We start from the raw sequence: 20,001 nt of genomic DNA, 5'->3' as shown, positions 1-20,001 counted from the left end.
CGGGGAACTAGTAGATTTATCATTAGGATTTCAATCTTTCTTGAGACTAAGCTTTATTTTCTTGCTTTGTTTTGCTTTTGTACAGTTACTAACCTTTTCTTCTAGCTTTTGTTATTTGTAGAGATGGCTTCAAGTTACCATGGGGAGCCACAAGAAGAGGAAGACACATTTGAATATCACATTCAAGATGACTTTGATGCAAGTATACTCACACCAGCACAACTTGTGATGTTATATGAGCTTCAGAAGGAGTACCCAGGTTCGGCAAAGACATCCCTAGCACGAAGGATCCGGTTGGAGCTTATTAAGGATCGAGCAGAGCTTGAAGGAAGGGAGGTTACAAAGTATGAGTTTAATGTTGCCTATGACCTTAAAGAGGTAATGGATTGGGCTCTACCACTCCAGCTGGAAGGGGATGAGCTTGATGTGGATAAGCTCTTTCTTGAGATAGAAAACCCCCTTGTCAAAAATAATCATGAGAATGTGAACATTGTGTTTTATTCAGTTGATGGAGATAGAGTTGACTACTTTGTTAAAACCTCGTTTGAACCAGTAGTTGACTTTATCTTTCCACCAAATGCATTTGATTCTCATGCCTATTTAAACATCAAAGAGCATCTCATATTTCATGATTCATCTATAGTGAAGCTCTTTGATGAAAAATCTGTCTATTTTCTATGGACAGTAGTGTGCTCCTTTGCGCACTTGGTTTCTTGTTCTTGTAGGAGAAGGACCAAAGGTGCATTGGCTCAGCCTTTTGATACCTATGATTAGCATGCACACAAAGTCAAGCTAGAGACTTAAAACAAGCTCACTTGGGAGGAAGTCCCATGTTTATCCATTGTATATATTTTTTTTTATCTTTCTTTCTTTTAAGTTGTTTAATAAGTATGGTTGAGATTTTCAGGTTGGGTGTATCTCTAGATAAGAGAAGTCTTCATTTCCACTTCAGCCTATGTTTACCGGTGCAACAAACAAGAGGCCAAGGGTCCTCTACCACCCAATTCAGACAATAAACTCCAAGTATGTGCCACTCTACCCTTGTAAATAATTAGTTATCATGTTTATTTCCTTCCCTTAGATCTCTTCCTTGAGCTTACTCTCACACAAGGGACTGTGTGAAGTAAGTTTGGGGGAGAGTCTACTATCTCACATTGTTTTTTGTTTTGTTTTCTTGTCATGAGTCTCATGCATTGCATTGCATACTTATTTGCATAAAAAAAAAAAAAAATTCTAGAAGCATTTATATTGCATTCATGCATTGGGAGAAACCTTGTAAAGAGCACATGTCTAGAACTCAATTTGACACCTTAGTTAAACATATCAAATAGCTTGAGCATCTCTTAAAAGAGCTTGTAAGTTTCGAGCCTTGAACTCTCTTCTTGAAACATGTTGCTTGCTTGATATTGGCATTGCTCTTGAAAGCCAACTCCAATTTGAACTTGAACTTAATGAACTTAATCTCTCTTGCATATGGGCACTTGCATACTTGATCATGGATCTCATACGCATTTGGGTTATCTTATTCCATTCATTATCCTTTGTTAACCCAAATGGAACTCTCCTACCCCTAAACCCTTAGCCATTCTTTGAGACCAACATTGATTTGCTTGAGTGAGGCCTTCTTTTTGATAGCTTGTCATGTGCAAAATCTTGAGAGTATTGGGAGCGACATAGATTTGTTCTCATCTCTTGCTAGCATAGGATCCTCATTTGAGTTAGCATCTAGGATGGTTAGTGGGTTTGTTTATTCTAAAGTTTGTTATCTTGGGTTTGGGAGAAAAGAAAGATGAGAAAGATGATCAAAAAGTTGAGAAAAGAAGCCACTAAGGATCAAAAATAAGAAATCTCTAGATTTAGTCTATTTGAACCTTCCCCAAATATAAAAAAAAAAAAATACAAAATGATGAATCAATAAGATGGTGGGAAGGTAGATAGAGCTAAGAGTTGTGGAAAGTTAATAAAAGATCCTTAGATGGTTTTGTTAAAGAGTTCATGAGGTGAGTGTGATAAAGTGGGTTACTTTGGGTATTGGGATGAATGTGAATAGGGGTGAAGCTTGTTATATCACTTAGGAAAGGGTAGAATGATGAGAATGGATCTATGTATGCATAAATTGCTCCTGGTCTTAGATAAATTTTGCATAATGATCAAGCTCCTTGTTCTTGAGTGATTGCCACTTTGAAATGATTTATTTGAGCCATTGTTTTCATTCACATTTGACCACTTTGTTCACCAAGCCAAATGATTAGGATCATGTGCCCATTTGCAAGTATTCACCTTATGTGTTTGTATAATGAATGTGAGAGTTGGTCTAAAGAGCTTGTTGATGGATAAGCATTGCAACTTGTGTAGAAGTATAGGAGTATGGATAGGTCTTGAGAAGCTAGAGTGTAATAAAAATTCTTGCTCATGCTATTTGCTATATTTTCCTTAGGATGTCAAGTTGAAGGCTAGAAAGTGTTTCTTTTGGTTATAAGCTCTCATTTTCAAACCTCTTCTCCAAATAAGTTCTTGAAAGTTTACTTGTGGACAAGTAAAGGACAAGTTTGGGGGAGTTGATATCTTGTGTTTTTAATAGATTTTATCATTCATTTATCATGCATTTTGATCATCTAGGATAGCATTTAGACTTGTTTAGTTTGCATTGCATTGCATTTGTTCTTATCAGGTGATGGAGATGCCAAATGGTGACTTTGGAGCAATTGGAGGTGGATTGGAGGCAAGATTGGTGTTTTTCGAGTTCATGGTGTGATGACCAAGTGTCCCAGCGGCTTCATGTGACAGGCAGCGGCATTTTGACCTTGCAGGAAGCCGATGCACATCACCCAGCGGCCTAGCGTCACCCAGCGGCCTGGCGTCCTGACGAGAAGCCGGTGCAGAAGTTCTGCTGAAAATTCTAAGTGTTGGAGCGGCTTTTGGTGCAGCGGCTTCACCAGACCGCTGGAGAAAATCGACCCTCCCTGCCCGACTTCGAGATGTTGCAGCGGCTTGGTGAACGTGACGAGAAGCCGGTGTGCATATCCCAGCGGGTTTCTGCACTCCTCAACGGCTTTTTGTCAGCGCCAAAAGGCAGTTGCGACCATTTTCATAGTTAGCATTTGAGAGTTTATCAGACTTGTTTTTACTCTTTTATCCTTATGTTTCTAGCTACTATAAATACTTTGTAGACCTAATCTTTGTAATCATCTCATTTTTCTCTCTAGACTTTGCCTCATTTTGTAAAAGCTTGAATCTTTTTATCATTCTAAGGAATTTCTTCATCTTATATCTTGTTTCTCTTAATCATTAACATGATTAGCCTTGAATCTCATATGGATTTGAGGTTTATCATGGAGATTAGGGAGTAGACACATTTTGGATTCATGGATTAGGGTGATTAAGGGTGATTAGTGAAGATCTAGAGTGTTTAGTGTTAGATCTACTTATTTCTTTGCTTGTTGAGGGTTCTTAATGCTATTTTAGTCTTGATCATACTAAAATAGATCCTTAGACATTTCCTGCCCGAAAGGTGTATGATGAAATGTCTGAACCAACTCTTCAATGCTTTTAATGCACTTTGCCAAAGAGATTTGTTGTTAAAGGTGTTAAGATTGCTAGTAGACTTGTCCAAAATGATTGCTTTAGTAATATTCAACCGAAGAGATTTGATGCTTGAGTTACTAAAGCAAATGAGCATTCATCTTGAGAAAGAGCTTGTTTAGTGTTGTGTCTAGGCATAAGGAAATTGTTGATTTGATAGCTTGCCACTCTAGCTTGGATCTTAGTCACCCAAAATCAAGTCCCTAGTCCCATGAGTCCACCTTAGCATTTGATTGAGTTCTTGCATTTGTTTCTAGTTTGGATTTGAGATCACCTTGTTTATATTAGTAGGTTCTTAGCTTGTCACTCATCATCCATCTTCTCGTTTGCTTAGATTAAGAGAGTTTGTGTATTCTTGGTGCTATAGATCTCTAGTTCTTTGTGGTTCGACAACCTTTTATACTATCATTTGACTTGAAAGCCTTGAAAACTTCCAATACCAGTAACTGCCCCGACTCAAAGAAATCCAAAGCAAACCTTATCACTGATTCCCCCACTACCTCCCAGCTCTTTTGATAAAAAATAGGTTGATAACCATCCGGTCCCGGAGCTTTGAAACTCCCCATACTCCTCACTGCTTGTTCTATATCCATCCCTGAGAACGGCCTACTTAGTTCCACCTTATCATCTCGCGAAAGACTAGGGAAACCTTCCTGCGGAAGCTTCTCAACAACCGGATCAACATCTTCCAATGAGTAGAGGTGAGTAAAATACTGTACCGCCATGCTTTCTAACTCCACTGTATCAGAAACCCACTTATTTCTGCAGAGATTCAATACGATTCCTTCGCCGTCGAATCACCGTGGACGTGTGAAAGAACTTAGTGTTCCTATCCCCAAGAGTCACCTATTTCTCTCTAGATTTCTGAAACCACAGCATTTCCTCCTGTTCAAGGATAACATCAAACTCCTTTAATAACGACTCCTCTCTGTTTAAGAGCTCATCCGTCTGATTCCTATCAATTTCCTCCTGTACTTCTTTGATCTCTTTCATTACTTTCTCCTTCCGAACTTGGATTTCTCCAAATACCTCCTTATTCCATTTACGCAGAATAAGTTGAAGATTCTGCAGAGCAGCCTTCGTGTTAATGTTCCTATTCCACGAGTTCTCCAACAAGTCTTTAAAACTCGGGTGTTGTAACCAGGCAGCCTCAAACCGAAAAGGTCGTCTACTCGCATCCATTCTCACCGGAGGTTCAAGGCGGAGGAGCAGTGGTGCATGGTCTGAAGCAAGGAACAGTAAATGGGAAACTAACGCACCTTGCCACTTCAAACGGGTCTGAGCACAACACAGCACCCTATCCAGACGCTTAGCTACAAAGGAACTCCCTTCTTTCCCTCGTTTCCACGTGAATTGATTTCCAGTAAAACCCATATCAATAAAAGATAAATCATTTATCTACTCCCCAAAAACTAAGGAATCATCTGAGAGTTGCCCATTACCTCATGTTCTCTCATCCAAACGAACTATTGTATTGAAGTCTCCTCCAATCACTAAAGGTCCTTCAATACCTCCAATAACATCTTTTAGCTGGCCCCACAGCGAACTTCTCCTGCTTACTGATGGCGCCGCATACACCACAGTGAGGTTAAGAGTTTCCTCTCCATTCAACACCGTAGCATAAATAAACTGGTTCGACGAGAGCACAACTTTAACCTCGCCAATCCCTGATCTCCATAACAACCATAATCCCCCACTCTGCCCTTCAGCATCAACTCTGAAAGAATTCTCAAACCCAAGGTTCTGACAAATACTCCTCGCTTTCTCACCTCCAGCATGCGTCTCAAAAATTGCTAAAATATCTGTCTTGAACTTCTTCAAGATATACCTTATCGATCTTCGAAACTTCGGTTTGTTTGCCTCCCGGCAATTCCAAAAAATGCAATCCATTAAATAATTAACTAATCCGGGTGAAATAACCGGGGAAACCTGCTATTCGAGGTTCTCCCTCACCTCCATCTCCATCTCAGAGTGCCCTGATTTCTCAGTACCCTCTGTATGCTCGACAACCGCCATCGGAACCAGAGATGTCTCCATGCCCTTCGCCTGCTCATGTTGACCCTCCTTTCCTGATCCTTGGTTTTCATTCACAAATTGCCCTCCTGAGCGACCCACATTTCCTGGTTCAACCCTCATTCTCTTCCCCGTCAATGAAAGTTCTGAGTCCTGATGTTGTGGGCCAAAAATCAGCCCTCTAACCGGTTTCACCTTCGCTTGGGCCTTGAATCGATTAATGGTTTTCATCGGCCCATTCTTCCTCCCCTTATCGTTGCTTTTGCTTCCCGCAATGGGCTTTAACGGGCCTTCCTCAAACACCATAGGCCATGTTTGCGGAACACGTTTCACATTCACATCTTGGTTCTCTTTGTTCCCTTCACCACGCGACATATCTTCACGCGTATCTTCACGCGGATTTTCAAACTCCAAATCTTCCCTTAACCGATCAAAACTGTTGGAAACAGTGATATTTTCCATATTCTTCTCCGACCGTGAATCACGCCTACCAAGATTCACATTTCCTTTTTGGCCCCTAGCAGTAGCTGCCACGTCCGTCGACCCGACGCCTTCCGACCTGATCGTTTCACCTGCGTGTATCCATCTTCTGCATGACCAGGAGGCATCTCAGTCCCAGTGCGCTGAGCTCGAGGAGCACTCGTCTCCTCTCTTGCTCGAACCGACGACGGACATGTATGAATCATATGACCATAAAGACCACAGCCCGAACATACATTAGATAGTCCCTCATATGAAACATAGAATCTTGCACCATTAACCATAATTGAACCCTTCAATGGTTTTTTAAGGTTAACCTCCACACAAACCCGTGCAAATCTTGCTCTCTCTAGATTCGACGTGGTTGCATCCACCTTAATAGGCTTCCCCACTCCTCTCGCAATACCAAAAAGGATTGCCTTGTGATAGAAGTTAACCGGTAAATCAGAGATACGCACCCAAACTGGCGTTGTAGTTATGTCATCCTTGACTGGATCAAACTCCGGGTTCCAAGCCTGAACCATAAGATAGCTTCCAAACGTTCTTCACGGTCCTCCTGTTAAAGCGTTTATGTAATCTTCCTCTTCTCCAAAACGAATCATGAAGTACTGACGGGGTAGATCCATAACGACCATCGCCCCTTTAGGTTTCCATAATTCTTTGAGTCTCCGATGTAACGCCATAATCGGTACATTCCTTCCAAGGACTTTGACAATCATACACTGCTTCCATAAATCGTTCATCGCCTCCAGCACATCCGATCCTATGGTTATCACTGGTTCCCCATCCACCCCATCAGGGAACTCAAGAGTAACCCTTTCTGCCACAAACTTTTCATCCAAAACATCCTCCGGCCTGCGCATCCCACCACCATTACTCCCTACCAACTTCCCTACCCATGAGTCAGGGGGGTCACCCGGAGGTCTCCCCTGCCCTCCAGATTCATTCATCGTTGCATCTTGATTCGCCGCCCCCAAACCCCTAGTATCGCTCGCCGTCGCCATCCACTATTTTTCTTTTTCTCTTCTCCTATAATATTTTATATCTTAGCAATAGCTTCCAACGAGTATGTTCTTTCTTGTTATATATATCATCTCTTTGATTCATGTTATTTTCCTCTATCATTACCACTAACTATTAACTATTGAATTACCAAATCTCATTAGCTTTTTGTTCGTGCGGTTATTTTTTGATGTATTGTGAGTGATTGGTTCAACTTTATCTTTCTACTTTAGCTTTATTTATTTTTAAAGCACTAAACTTTACCAATTATGTTGTAGCTTTATTTTTGTTAGTCAAAGCTTACAACAAATTACTATTAACTTTTACCAATCATGTTTTAGATTTATTTTTAAAGCTACAGCAAAAAAATCTAAAGCAAAAACTTTTCTTATGATTTTTAGGCAAAAAACCTACATCCTTGTTTTATAGGCTGTAGAAACTTTAAAATGAAAAAAAAACTATTTATGATATCAAATAAATTAGATAATCATAATAAAAAAATTTATAAATATTTTACTTTAATTCTAGGTAGGTGTTTTCAAAACTTTTGAAATATTTTAAATAACATAAAATATTATTTCTATATCATATTTTAAATAACAGTAAACTTTGATAATTTATAAAAATCAGTAATATAAATTATTTTAGTTGATAAAAATAATTATTTTATATATACATCACATATTTTATTTTGAAATATCTACAACATATAACTTATAACTACAACAAATTTAACTACAACAAAAGTCTCTGCAAAAAAAATCTACAGCAACAACTTTACGGCTACAACAAATTTATCTACAGCTAAACTATTACAGTTAAATTTTCATAGCCACATTCGAACCAATCACCTCCATTGATTTTTTTTTTTTTGGTTATGGTGTCTAGTATACTATATATATCAATAAAGAATAAACGTAAAACTTATACATAAAGTAATTTTGCTTGTAGAGTATGTGAGATTTGCCACTCAGATGCGAGGAACGTGACAAGCGCAAATGAGGTGGTAGAGGAGGAGGAAGAGGTCGTGTGGTGGAGGTTGAGGAAGAAGTAGACGCTGCGGTGGGGGAAGACGAAGAGAGCTGGTTGCAGCGGCGAATGGTGTTGATTTTTGTGATAACTTGTTGGGTGTCACCATTTTCGATCTACTTTCTTGTAATCCAAAATTAAGTTTTTTTTTACTTAGTGACCAAATCGTGTATCTACTTTCCAAATGAACCACCACAACCTTAAATATCTTACCAAAACTATTTCTTAATTGTAAATTCATATGTGTTTCAAGTTTGAGTTTGAAATTGTAAATATATTTTACTAAATGATTAAAATCTATGAACAGAAACTTAGATTTATTTTCCCCTTATATGCATGCATCTAGACACACCAGAAATCATCATCATAATTCATGATAAATATGCATTTTTTGTCACACAAAATATGCATATCTTACACCCACACAGTGCCGTGCGATAGTGCTATATAAAGAAACTTTCGCCCTACGTATTTAGCAAAAAAAAAAAAAAAACTTTCGCCCTATGGCAACAAAAAAATTAAAGATGAAAGGCATCATCTATTACCACCATATGCATAATATAACCATGAGAATTTGAGTTTATACGATGAAGAGGACTATAATAACTAGCATTAGAAAAATAAGCATTTGTAATTAAGAATACATGTGTAACGCTCCGATCCGTCCACGGTTAATGGGTCACCCACGCCCGCTCTCTCGGCCCGTGGGTCCCATCCCATCCGACGGTCGGTCGTTAATTTTCCAAGGCTCAAAATCATTATTTACTGACCCTGCAATCACCACTCGACATTTTCCCGTGCTTTGGTTTCACTTACACGGTATTGCGAATCACTTCCCGATAGGTCATCCATCCTTTCACTACTCCAGCCCAAGCACACTTAACTCTAGAGTTCTAAACGGATGTGTGATGGAAAAGGTAAGTCAACTTTGGTAACATAGGTAGTCAAATCAATTCTTTTAAGCCTTTTCACATATCACAACTCGGGATGTTACAATTCATCCCCTCTCAAAGAACGCAACGTCCTCGTTGCGCTCCACAACAGGTCTCAAGACGCCTCTCAGGTCAGAACTGAGACGGCTAACTAGCTCTGATATCACTTGTAATGTCCCGACCCGCCCATGGCTAATGGGCCGCCCACGCCCGCTCTCTCGGCCCGTGGGTCCCATCCCATCCGACGGTCGGTCGTTAATTTTTCAAGGCTTGAAATCATTATTTACTGACCCTACAATCACCACTCGACATTTTCTCGTGCTTTGGCCTCACTTACACGGTATCGCGAATCACTTTCTGATAGGTCACCCATCCTTTCAGTACTCCAGCCCAAGCACGCTTAACTCTGGAGTTCTAAACGGATGTGTGACGGAAAAGATAAATCAACTTTGGTGACATAGGTAGCCAAATCAATTCTCTTAAGCTTTTCACATATCACAATTCGGGATGTTACAACATGGGTTTCCTAACTAACAAACAATGTAAACTAGTTTACCAAAAAAAAACAATGTAAACAATTTCTAATTGTTAAGGAACTAGAATAATTAGTTTCAAAAAAAGAACTAGAATCATTAGTTATTAGTTCTGAATCCATTTTTGAAATATTGAAAAACTAAAGTTAATAAAATAATTTTATCTTTGTTCGATTATGGCATAAAATATTGAATTTGTTTATTTATCTTAAAATTTAGTTTTAAAAATCATGATTGATACTTTTTATTAAATTATAAAAATCCTGTAATATAGTTACTATTTTGTTTGTTAGTTTAATTATTTATATGTTTTCTATATTATAATACATACTATTATCTTATCACTGAAATTTTTATGATTCGCTTATGACAGCCATAAGTGTTCGCACGGCTCTGCTCCCACATAATGTGCATATAGAGTTAGAGAGGGAACAGGAAAATAAAAACTATAACTAATGGTGCTTTTCTTGAAATGGATTTCTCAATACAAATATATTAATATTTTAAGGTATTTATTTATCAAATTAAAAATTTAATAAAAAAAAAGAATTACAGTAGATAAATGGTACATGAGTTTTGAGAGTTCATTCTCCAAAAATTGGTTTTCATCTCCAACTCAAATTTATATTTTTATATTTTTAATATCATTTTTATGAGGAAGTGAGAAACTATAGTAACAAAATATCACTTATTTTGTTTCATAATAATGGTCGTTTAAAGTTTTTCCACATAAATTAAAAAACAATTGTTAAATTTTCTGTTTTACTCTTATTTAATATTTTTTTTTGGTTTTATTAATTAATGAATTAAAAGTGAAGGCATAAATAGAACGTATATATGCATTAAAAGATAAAAGGGTATTTATAATAAAATAAAATTTAAAAACTAAAATGACATTTAATATAAAAAAAAGGATTAATAAGTACGCTATAAAAATAAATACTTTGATTTATTGGAGAAGAGCTGCCAGATAAAACTATATAAGCACATCAAAAGAATCATATGTAATCTATTTATATTATTAAAAGAAAAATATTCTAAAAAATCTAGTTAAACAAGGTTGCTGCACATTTTCATTAACAGCTCATAGGTCCATTAATTACGTATCAAAATCCATGAGGCTTGGACATTACGTTGCTGCTATCCGACCTACATTTTTTAAAAACAAAACATTAATATTTTTTTTTAAACACACAAAACCTTAATATCTATTCAACAAAGACATCTACTCTTTTGCGCATTTTAAATTTTTAATTATATGAAAAAATTAAAGTGTTAAAAAAAAATTTACAACATATGCCACTTTCATTTTTATATCTAACAATATTTATTATCTTCAACCATATTACTATAGACTTATCAAGCCAAAAATCTTTCAGTATTTATTTAACAGTAATTTCTAAATCTCCAGAAATATCTATAATTTTAATATGATTAACTAAATTTTGATAGACTTTTATAAACACTTCCTACAGTACGTATGTCTCTAAGATGGGTTAGAGTCCTGGAAAACTTAAAAAATCAAAATATTCAAATTTCTATAGTACGTATATATTTTCTAATTAACCACAAAGCCGAAACCAATCGACTCTTCTCTAGATCCTGGCAATGCGATATTTTGAAATTCCCTGGTGATACTCTTCTCTAGATCCTTGCAATGCGATATTTTGAAATTCCCTGGTGATTAGCGGTAATTGAACTGCGGATTACTCATATCCACTAGCCCAACTCAGTCGGCAGTCGGTTTATATTTATTATTATTTTTAGCTAACCACAGTATAAAATACAAATATTTGAACTTCAAAAACATCACTACAACGAATAGGCGGGGTGAGCAAAATATCCGTAAATTTTGATTCGATCCGTTATTCGTTTCGATTCGATCCAAAAAATCTGAATATCCGTAACTTAACGAATCAAATCGAATACTAAAAAGCAATATCCGTCAAAGACGAAGCAAATCACAAATACTAATATTTTTAGAAACGGATATCCGATCCGATCTGATCCGTTATATACATATATATGTATACATGTTTATAAAATTATATAATATATATACTTTTATATCTCTATATAAGTTTTATAATGCTTTTATTCACTAAATTAATTATTTAGTTATTAAATTTTTTGAAAGTATGTAATTTAAAAAAAAAAATTGTAATGAAATATTATTTTCAGATTTTCTTCTTTTTCTTTTATTTTTATTTTATTTATTTAATTTTTTATTATTTTTAACGGATCGAATCGGATATTTGGAAAATTTTCAAATATTCGAGGATATCCAGAACACCGGATATCCGAAGAGTTACAGATCAAATCGAAAAATCAAATATTCGTAAGAAACAGATCGGATCACGAATATTCTTAAAACTTCGAATATCTGATCCGTATCCACCCCTAACATTGAGATCTATGGACCTCGATGTTTACGATTATAATCAAGTTGAAGACGGAGTCAACAAAGATCTTTTTCAAGGCATCATTGAGTAAATTGGTCTACACGTGGTGGAAGATGTGCAACTTGAGCAAACTAAGGACGTCCAAATCATTAACAAAGTTGATGAGGTGGAATTACACGATCATCATGGTATTTACAAGATGACTCATTCATAAGGACATCTTCAACTCAACTCCATTTTTTACTTCAAAATAGAGTGAATATGAAGTAACAAATGCTCCAACCAATTTCATATCCTACTCCATTTTGAACTTTACTCTATAAATGGAGTAATCTATTTTCTATTTATTCATAACTCCATTATAGAACGAAGAATGGAGTAGGGTTGAAATATTTTTACTCCATATTCACTTTTACTCAATTTTGAAGAAAAAAATAGAATTTTACATTAGAGATGCTCTACTTACCAGAAAGCATCATGGTTTTGTATTAATTATGGTTCTTGTTATACAAACAGATGACTCATAAAATCTTAGAAGCACTTGAGGCAGATTCTTATGAGATCTGATGCGATTGGAGTTTGGAAAGGCCACGTCATATGGTTTGAAGATTTATCAATGGAAAGGAAGAAAAAAATAAATAATTTTGAAAGGAGCATTGACTGTCTCTTGATGACTTGGTTCCTGTCATATTCAGATCGTGAATGTGGAATATCTTCGTAACTGGTAACCGATATTTCGTCACTAACACATAAAACCGGCTCGTCATAAACGTCAAAACAGGTTCACCAAAGATCTCAATCTTGTTGTTGGGGTGTCCTTCACCTTGAGAAAACAGATGTTATAATTAGGAGAAAACTTACATGGTTTGGTGGGATATGTTTGCCGCTCATGAGATCAGGTAAAACAGTTCCGAAACTGAACACTACACTCTCTGGTGTCACTCTACCTGACACAACGACATTCAAAAAACATAAATTCATGAGTGTATCTAGCTAAGGATATTAGAATAGGTGTCTATACCATCAACTTTTCAACATATACTAACGATACCACAAACAAAATAGGTATCTATCTATCTATACAATCAACTTTTTGTACACTTTTTGAGTTATTGAACCGAAATTGATAAGTGAATTGTAGGCCCATCATAAGCCCATCTTAAGAATCGTTGCACATAAACTTGCATGTCAAAGAAAAGCAGAGCCGAAAATACTGTTTCTAGACAATAACCTAAAAGATACTCTATCTAGGGTTTTAGAGTAACGAGTCCCTACAATGAAAAAACTGAAGCAGGTCGTATCAGACAATAAACTAACCATCTCCAGACCCAGTACACTATCTTCAACTGCAGAAGGAGAATACACAAAACCAATCCCAGTTGATCTCCTTATCGATATACTCTTGAGAGTCCCGTCAAAGTCCTAGCTAGGTTTCGGTGCGTATCGAAATCATGGGCGAACATTATTCGCCTTCCATATTTCACAGAGTTGTTTCTAAGGAAGTCTCTGAATCATCCACGGCTCTTGTTCACCTTTTTAGCTGATGGCAAGTTACATTTTTTCCCGCCCCTCAGACTCAAAACACCGAAGCCAACTCTTCTCTTGTAGCCACCCGTTACCATACGCATTCCTTGAAAGGTTTCAGTGAAATCAGGTACTTGCTCCAAGGACTGTTATGTTATCAAGACCGGAGAAAATACTATATGATGACGCCGGTGGTGTGTAATCCCTTCACTGGAGAGTTTATTACATTACCCGAAATGAAAGCAACCTTAAATGGTTCAACAAGTTATTACGGTATGATCCTACCGACAAACAATTCAAAGTGTTATGTGTCTCTGTTAACTCTGTCTCCACCAGGGCTCATGTTCTGACACTAAAGAGTGGAAAAGATTTATGGAGAATGATTAAATGCACGCCCCATTATAATATGCGCTCTCGTGGGATTTGTATAGATGGGGTTTTGTATTACCTTGCTTATTCAGCCGGGGATTGTATGATAGTTTGCTTTAATGTTAGGTCTGAGAAGTTTAGCTATATCAAAATAGATGATGAAACCACAACCCGAGCTTGTACTTTGATCAACTACAAGGGTAAACTAGGTGGAGTTCAGTTTACACATGCCGGTAAAAGAAATCTCCGGTTGTGGTTGGTAGAACAAGATCATGCTGGCAAATATAAATGGTCATCGAGTATCTATGAACTGCCTCTCTCATTTAGAGATTTTTACATTGTTGGAAAGACGATTGGTACAAGTGATATTGTTTTGTCGCCATACCATTTGTCAGACCCTTTTTATGTTTTTACTACAATGTGGAGAGGAAGGCTTTGACAAGAGTTGAAATACAAGGGTTTCAAGAGGTTAAACGTCTGAGGCCTACTAGAGTGTACACCCTTCAAGATTATATAGAGGATGTTAATCTTATGGAATGTCGTTAGAGCAACATTATTGCGAGTGTTTTAGGGGTTTCTTAAGGAGAGGAGACCCACAAAATTAGGTTGAGTTCTTGTATTGTTTGCGGATCCCACTGATACGGTGCACGATTAATTCGTTTTAATTTTTTTTTTAATCGGAAAAAAAGAGAACAAAAATAAGAAGGTTCCACGATAATGATACTCTAAATTAGGGCTTCGTTAGACTTTGTTTTTGGTTTTCTGAGTTTAATTGGTTTTGTTGTGTGTTGAACTCTTAGATTTTAGTACATCTCCTTTTAATGACAGAAAAAGATTTCCACATGAGACAAACCAGAAATCACAATCATTATCATCACAATTCATAATAAATACAAAGAAGGAAGAAGAATATGCATACAGATGGACAGATATGAAAGAGAGAGAGGGGAAACAAAATAAAAGCCTATACAAAGCTCTTTTTGAAAACATTTTATCAGCGTCTATTGGTCTTCTTGGCTTCCAATGTAGTACCATCCTTAAGAGCTTGCTGTGCATCCGTTTCCATGCCGAGCTTGAACAAGCAAGCCGCTTGTAGATACAATGCGGTTGGCCATTCTGGAGACACAACCTGTGCTTGCAGTGCATCCGTTAGAGCCTCTTGTGCGTTATCGTTCATCAGATATGACAGGCAACGCCTTGCGTGAACAGTTGGTGACACCATTGTTCCTCCATCTATGAACTGAAAACAAACCAAACCATTTTCAGTTTTATTGACTGAAAAAGAGAGAAAAATAAAATTATTTTGTATAGGTTTATATTTAGAGTCCGGCTTATGATCCTCAAATATTTTAATTTCCCTAAACACAGGCTTTCAAAATTGTTGAAAATAAATATAAATAAATAAATATATATATATATATATATATATGTTCAAATCCTTGCTAAATTATTAATGACCCCCAAAATCTTAGAACAGGCCATGTTTATATATTACCTGAGTGTAGCAATGGACTGCGGTTGTATAATCTTTGGAACGAAAAGCTACGTCGCCTTGCTTCTTAGAGTTGAGAGATTCTTGCATCTGGTTGGTCCACATTTGAAACGAGAGCTGCAGAAAAAAAAAAGATACATATGAAAAAATGATCAAATCATATACAGAGCCAAGAAAAGACTAAGCAGTGAGCAAAAAGGTAGGAATAAAATAAAAGACCTCGTTAGCGATTCCTTCATCATCCTTGTATCCCATCTTACTAAGTATTTCGTGTATGGCCGTAAGATCTACTCTTAAACACGCGTCACCAAAGGGAGTCAATGAAAGCTGCTGCTCTTCCTCGGCCTGATCGGTTTCATGTGGTATACCCATAAGATCATACGAAGGTACGTCAGTTTCCTTCTGGAGCGGGGTGAGTGAAGTGATGAGAGACTTCACATTTGGCCTTTCTCGAACTTCGTACTGTAGACAACGTGTGGCTAACCGTACTAGCTCGGTTCCATCTTCGTTTGAGAAGTGACCCTCGAGAGCAGAGTCCATTAACATTGCACAGTTCTTTCCCTTGATCAGGTCAAGCGCCTGTACAAAAGAAAGCATTATGAACTATCAATACTATGTAAGAGTATCCAAGGACGAGACAATGAGACAGGCTCCCAACGTTACATATAGCCTTGTATATGTTATAATTAGGAGAGAACTTACATGGCTTGGTGGGATATGTTTACCACTCATGAGATCAAGCAAAACAGTTCCAAAACTGAACACTACACTCTCTGGTGTCACTCTACCTGATACACGAGGTACAAACACACATAGATTCAAGAGTGTATCTAGCTAGGAACACACATAAACGTGAACAAGACAGAGTCTTACCGGTTCGCAGATACTCTGGAGGAGTAAACGCCAAGTTTGTGCTATAACTCTTCCCATCTCTGCTATTTTTCATCAGTCCAAAGCATGACAACCTCGGATTCCCATCCTGTAACACCACAAAGGTAAAATCAAAAAAAAAAGAATATTAAAAAAAAGAAGAAGATAGAATACAAATCACTCAGAAGGATATACAGAGAATCAATAAAAAACTCACCTTGTCAAACAAAACTCTGTAAGCATTGAGATCATGATACAAAGCTCTACCTTTATCACAACAGTACTCCAATGCTTGAGCTAAACACAAAGCAACTCTTAGTCTCATCGCCCATTTCATCGGATGATTCTCCCCTGAAACAAACGAAAACGAATAATCATATCATTTAATCAATTTTGCACCAGCAGGAAGGAACTACACAAAACCTACTGAACAAAAACACTACACTGTCACCGTATTGTCTCTCACTAACCACCTAACCCATCTCCAACTCTACTCAAAAATGTTTCATTTCCAGAGTAAGAGTAAAATATTAACAAACCAGATTACTCTAAAATTAGAAAAATAATTTACCTTTTTTACTCATTACTCTCTATTTTCACTCCAAAACAAAAAATAAATTAGAAGAAAAAGTAATTTCATTTATGAAACTAGTCTAAATGAGAAAGTAAGGAAAGTACAGTGAAAGAGATGCTTTGCGAGAGTTTCGTGAGGCATGAACTCAGCAACGAGTAGCCTCTCCTCGCCTTCATAACAGCATCCTATCAGATTCGCAAGTCGATCGCTCCTCAAGCTCCCAACAGCTTTCGCTTCATCCTAAATAAAATAAAATAAACACTTTTTTTAGATTTAGACTCCAAAAAATCAAAAAAATCATATAATATTCGAATTTTATAAAGAGAAAGATTATTATTACGAGGAACTGTCGGTGATCGGCCCAGGCGAGTCGGTTAAAGCGTTTGACGGCGATTAAACGGCCATCGTCAAGTCTGCCTCTGTAAACAATGTTGGGAGCTTTCTCTCCGTGTTCCGACACAATGTTGTCTGAGGAGAAACCTCCCGTCGCAGATTTCAGCTGCTCTAATCTGAATTCCTTGAAACTCGGCCACACCTGTTTCCCTCCATTTTCTTTCACATAATTTAAAAAACATAAAAGAAAATATCAGAAAACCCAAAAAAAATCTACGATTTGAAAAACCAAACAGAGATAAAGGAACAGACCGAGATCAGGAGATTCGAGGAGTGAAGAGGATTTGAAGTTAGAATGGAATAAACAAGAAGAGAATTTAGAGCAATGAGCTCCCATTTGATGATGATGACTTAAACGTCGGCGGCGATGGAATCAGGTGATCGGATTTTTAAGGAGGATGAATCAAACTATCACAATTCACAACACTTGTCTTCTTCTTCTTCTTCTTCTTCTTCTATTCGGCTTTTCAGACTTCCTCAAGAAGGAGATTGTTTTCCTTGTCTTTTTAATATTATTTAAATTTCTTTTTATCTTAAAGTTGTTTTCGCCACAAAACTTTCCGCCTCCCCCTTTTAAAAACTTTTTGAAATTCCTTCTTTTTTTAGACAAAATGTTTTTTTTTAAGATATTTAGTTTTATTTAATTGAATTATAAAACCGAATCAGAACGTAGGAAAATTATAATCATTGATATAATGGGGTTCACACGATATATAATAGTTCTGTGAAAGTATATATGCCGACATGAAAATGGATATTTATGAAAGTATTAAAGAGGTAAAAATCATTAGGGTGAAAACTTTCTTATGGTGAATTATTCTTTTGAACCGGGGGTGGAATTGTGAAAGTAAAAAAAGATGCAAAAAGCAGAAACGCTTTTTACATGTTGAAAGTTGAAACCGCGTGAGCTTATTCCTAGCTGTTACACCATTTGTTGCCGATTTACTTTTATACTATGTATCTTTCCCGCTGACTTTTAGGCATTATGCTTTTTTATATTCACACTTGTAATAGTATTTATTAATCTTGAATTACAAATTTCAAATATAAAACCCGCTTCTATATTTATTAAACTAAGATTAATTTCTAAAACTTAGACAAATATTTTGACAGTAAAATTTTGGAAATGTACGATGAAGCATCATCATATCCTAGGGCATTTTCCATTGATAACTTATATTGAAGAAGTCCTAGTAATGAAGTATGTAAGATGTAAATTATAAAATCAGTATGAAAATGCACTGTCCGGCAAAATCTGCATGTATCAAACGGTTGTGTTAGAATCTGCATGTATCAAACGGTTGTGTTCAGTACGTACATATATTTTGTAATGCATCACTTCACGATACAAAATCTCATTAACATTTACCTTATGAACACATATGAGTTTTCATCTATTTAGTGAAAAGCATATAGTCAATATGTTCGGGCTCGTTACTCAATGGTTGTGTTAGAAAGAAAGAGTATCCGTTAATTCACCTGTGCGTTACTCACGACGCTTCTTCTCAAGTTCAAGATTAGTCTTTGTTAGTTGGTGTCTTAATTGTGTCTCTTTCTTTCTTTCTTTCGTCTTTTGTAATATTTTCTTCTGTTTCATTTCAAATTAAAGATATAAAGAATTAGCTATAGGCCCATTTCTCTGATATGTAGCCATCCTTGTCCAAAGACAAACGTATAGAATGTTTTCCCCAGATCACAACTGATAATATCACTCATAAAAACTGACTTTTTCTCTACGAAAATATATATGGTCCTCCAATGATAGATATTGCAAAAGAGAAAAAACATAAATAAATAAAACAAAGTTCAAATCAAAAACTTCATAAAACACACCATATCCAGACAGATGGCATAATGATAGTGTTTTCTATCTTTCTGCATTTTAAATAATGATTATACTACCCATTTATGTACCACATAGGACCCTCTTTCTCATTATCACTCAAACACCACAACATTAATAATAAGAACTCGACGACAAAATATATACCCTATATAGTACCATAGAAAAAGTAGTTTCCAGCAAAAAGAAAATGAAAGAAATTGCATCATGATCATGAAAATTACTAGTTAGTATGACGACATGAAACAATGATCATTATTTCTTTTATTGTCAAAAATCATTATCATTTCACCAACAATAAGTATATCATGTTTAACTATATATGTTTGTATAGCTTTCGCTGATTCTAACTAGCTATTTCATCAAAACGCCAGTAAGATCAGAACGTGACTTCGAATCTTAAAAAGGAATATTTAACCACAAAGAAAAAAAGAAGAGGACATGAAACAATGATCATTATCATATGTGAAAAAACAATGATCATTATCACCTCACCAACAATTATTATATATCTATCAATTTAACTATGTTTGTAGCTTTTGCTGATTCTAATCGAATATTAGGTATTCATCAAATAATCTTCAGAATGTGACATCGAATCCTAAGAAACAATATTTAACAACCATAAAGAAAAGAAAAAAAAGAAAACATCATTACTTTTATCAAATATTTGCATCCAAGTAATGGGTCCAAAATATTAGATTCGATCGGTAATGCATAACAGTTACCATCTGATGCCTCAGAGAGCTATTAGAGTATTCATAAGTCATTACGTTTTCAGTTAATATAATACGAAACAAATCTGACATGCTGTGTTTACATCAATTAGCGATCTCTTCCAAGTAAGTCATGGCATCCATATATAAAACATGGTTAAGACTCGTATGTACAAATTCTACATTATACTGGTATTTGTATTCTATGAACACTCCAGAGTTGTGAGCGCAATGAGCACCGAAAATG

General features: G+C 36.2%; 1 protein-coding gene and 2 pseudogenes across 1 annotated transcript; 1 reads left to right on the top strand and 2 right to left on the bottom strand.

Moving 5' to 3' along the window:
* Window positions 1-1,254: 1,254 nt before the first annotated feature.
* LOC108829792 (uncharacterized) lies at window positions 1,255-7,079 on the bottom strand (annotated as a pseudogene).
* A 6,121-nt stretch (window positions 7,080-13,200) lies between these two features.
* Window positions 13,201-14,566, top strand: LOC130511403 (putative F-box protein At2g19630; annotated as a pseudogene).
* A 143-nt stretch (window positions 14,567-14,709) lies between these two features.
* On the bottom strand, window positions 14,710-17,756 carry LOC108829799 (serine/threonine-protein kinase BSK6). Its single transcript, XM_018603390.2, has 9 exons — window positions 17,448-17,756; window positions 17,143-17,354; window positions 16,907-17,042; window positions 16,446-16,579; window positions 16,232-16,337; window positions 16,061-16,146; window positions 15,578-15,937; window positions 15,362-15,475; window positions 14,710-15,106 (listed from the first exon to the last, which is right to left on the bottom strand). The coding sequence occupies exons 1-9, from the start codon at window positions 17,530-17,532 to the stop codon at window positions 14,861-14,863; spliced, it is 1,479 nt and encodes a 492-aa protein (XP_018458892.2). The 5' UTR covers window positions 17,533-17,756; the 3' UTR covers window positions 14,710-14,860.
* Between the last annotated feature and the right edge of the window lie 2,245 nt (window positions 17,757-20,001).

The sequence above is a fragment of the Raphanus sativus genome, chromosome 4 (genome assembly GCF_000801105.2).
Source record: "Raphanus sativus cultivar WK10039 chromosome 4, ASM80110v3, whole genome shotgun sequence".
NCBI lineage: Eukaryota > Viridiplantae > Streptophyta > Magnoliopsida > Brassicales > Brassicaceae > Raphanus > Raphanus sativus.
Note: the sequence above shows the minus strand (reverse complement) of the source record. Positions and strands in the feature narration are given on the sequence as shown.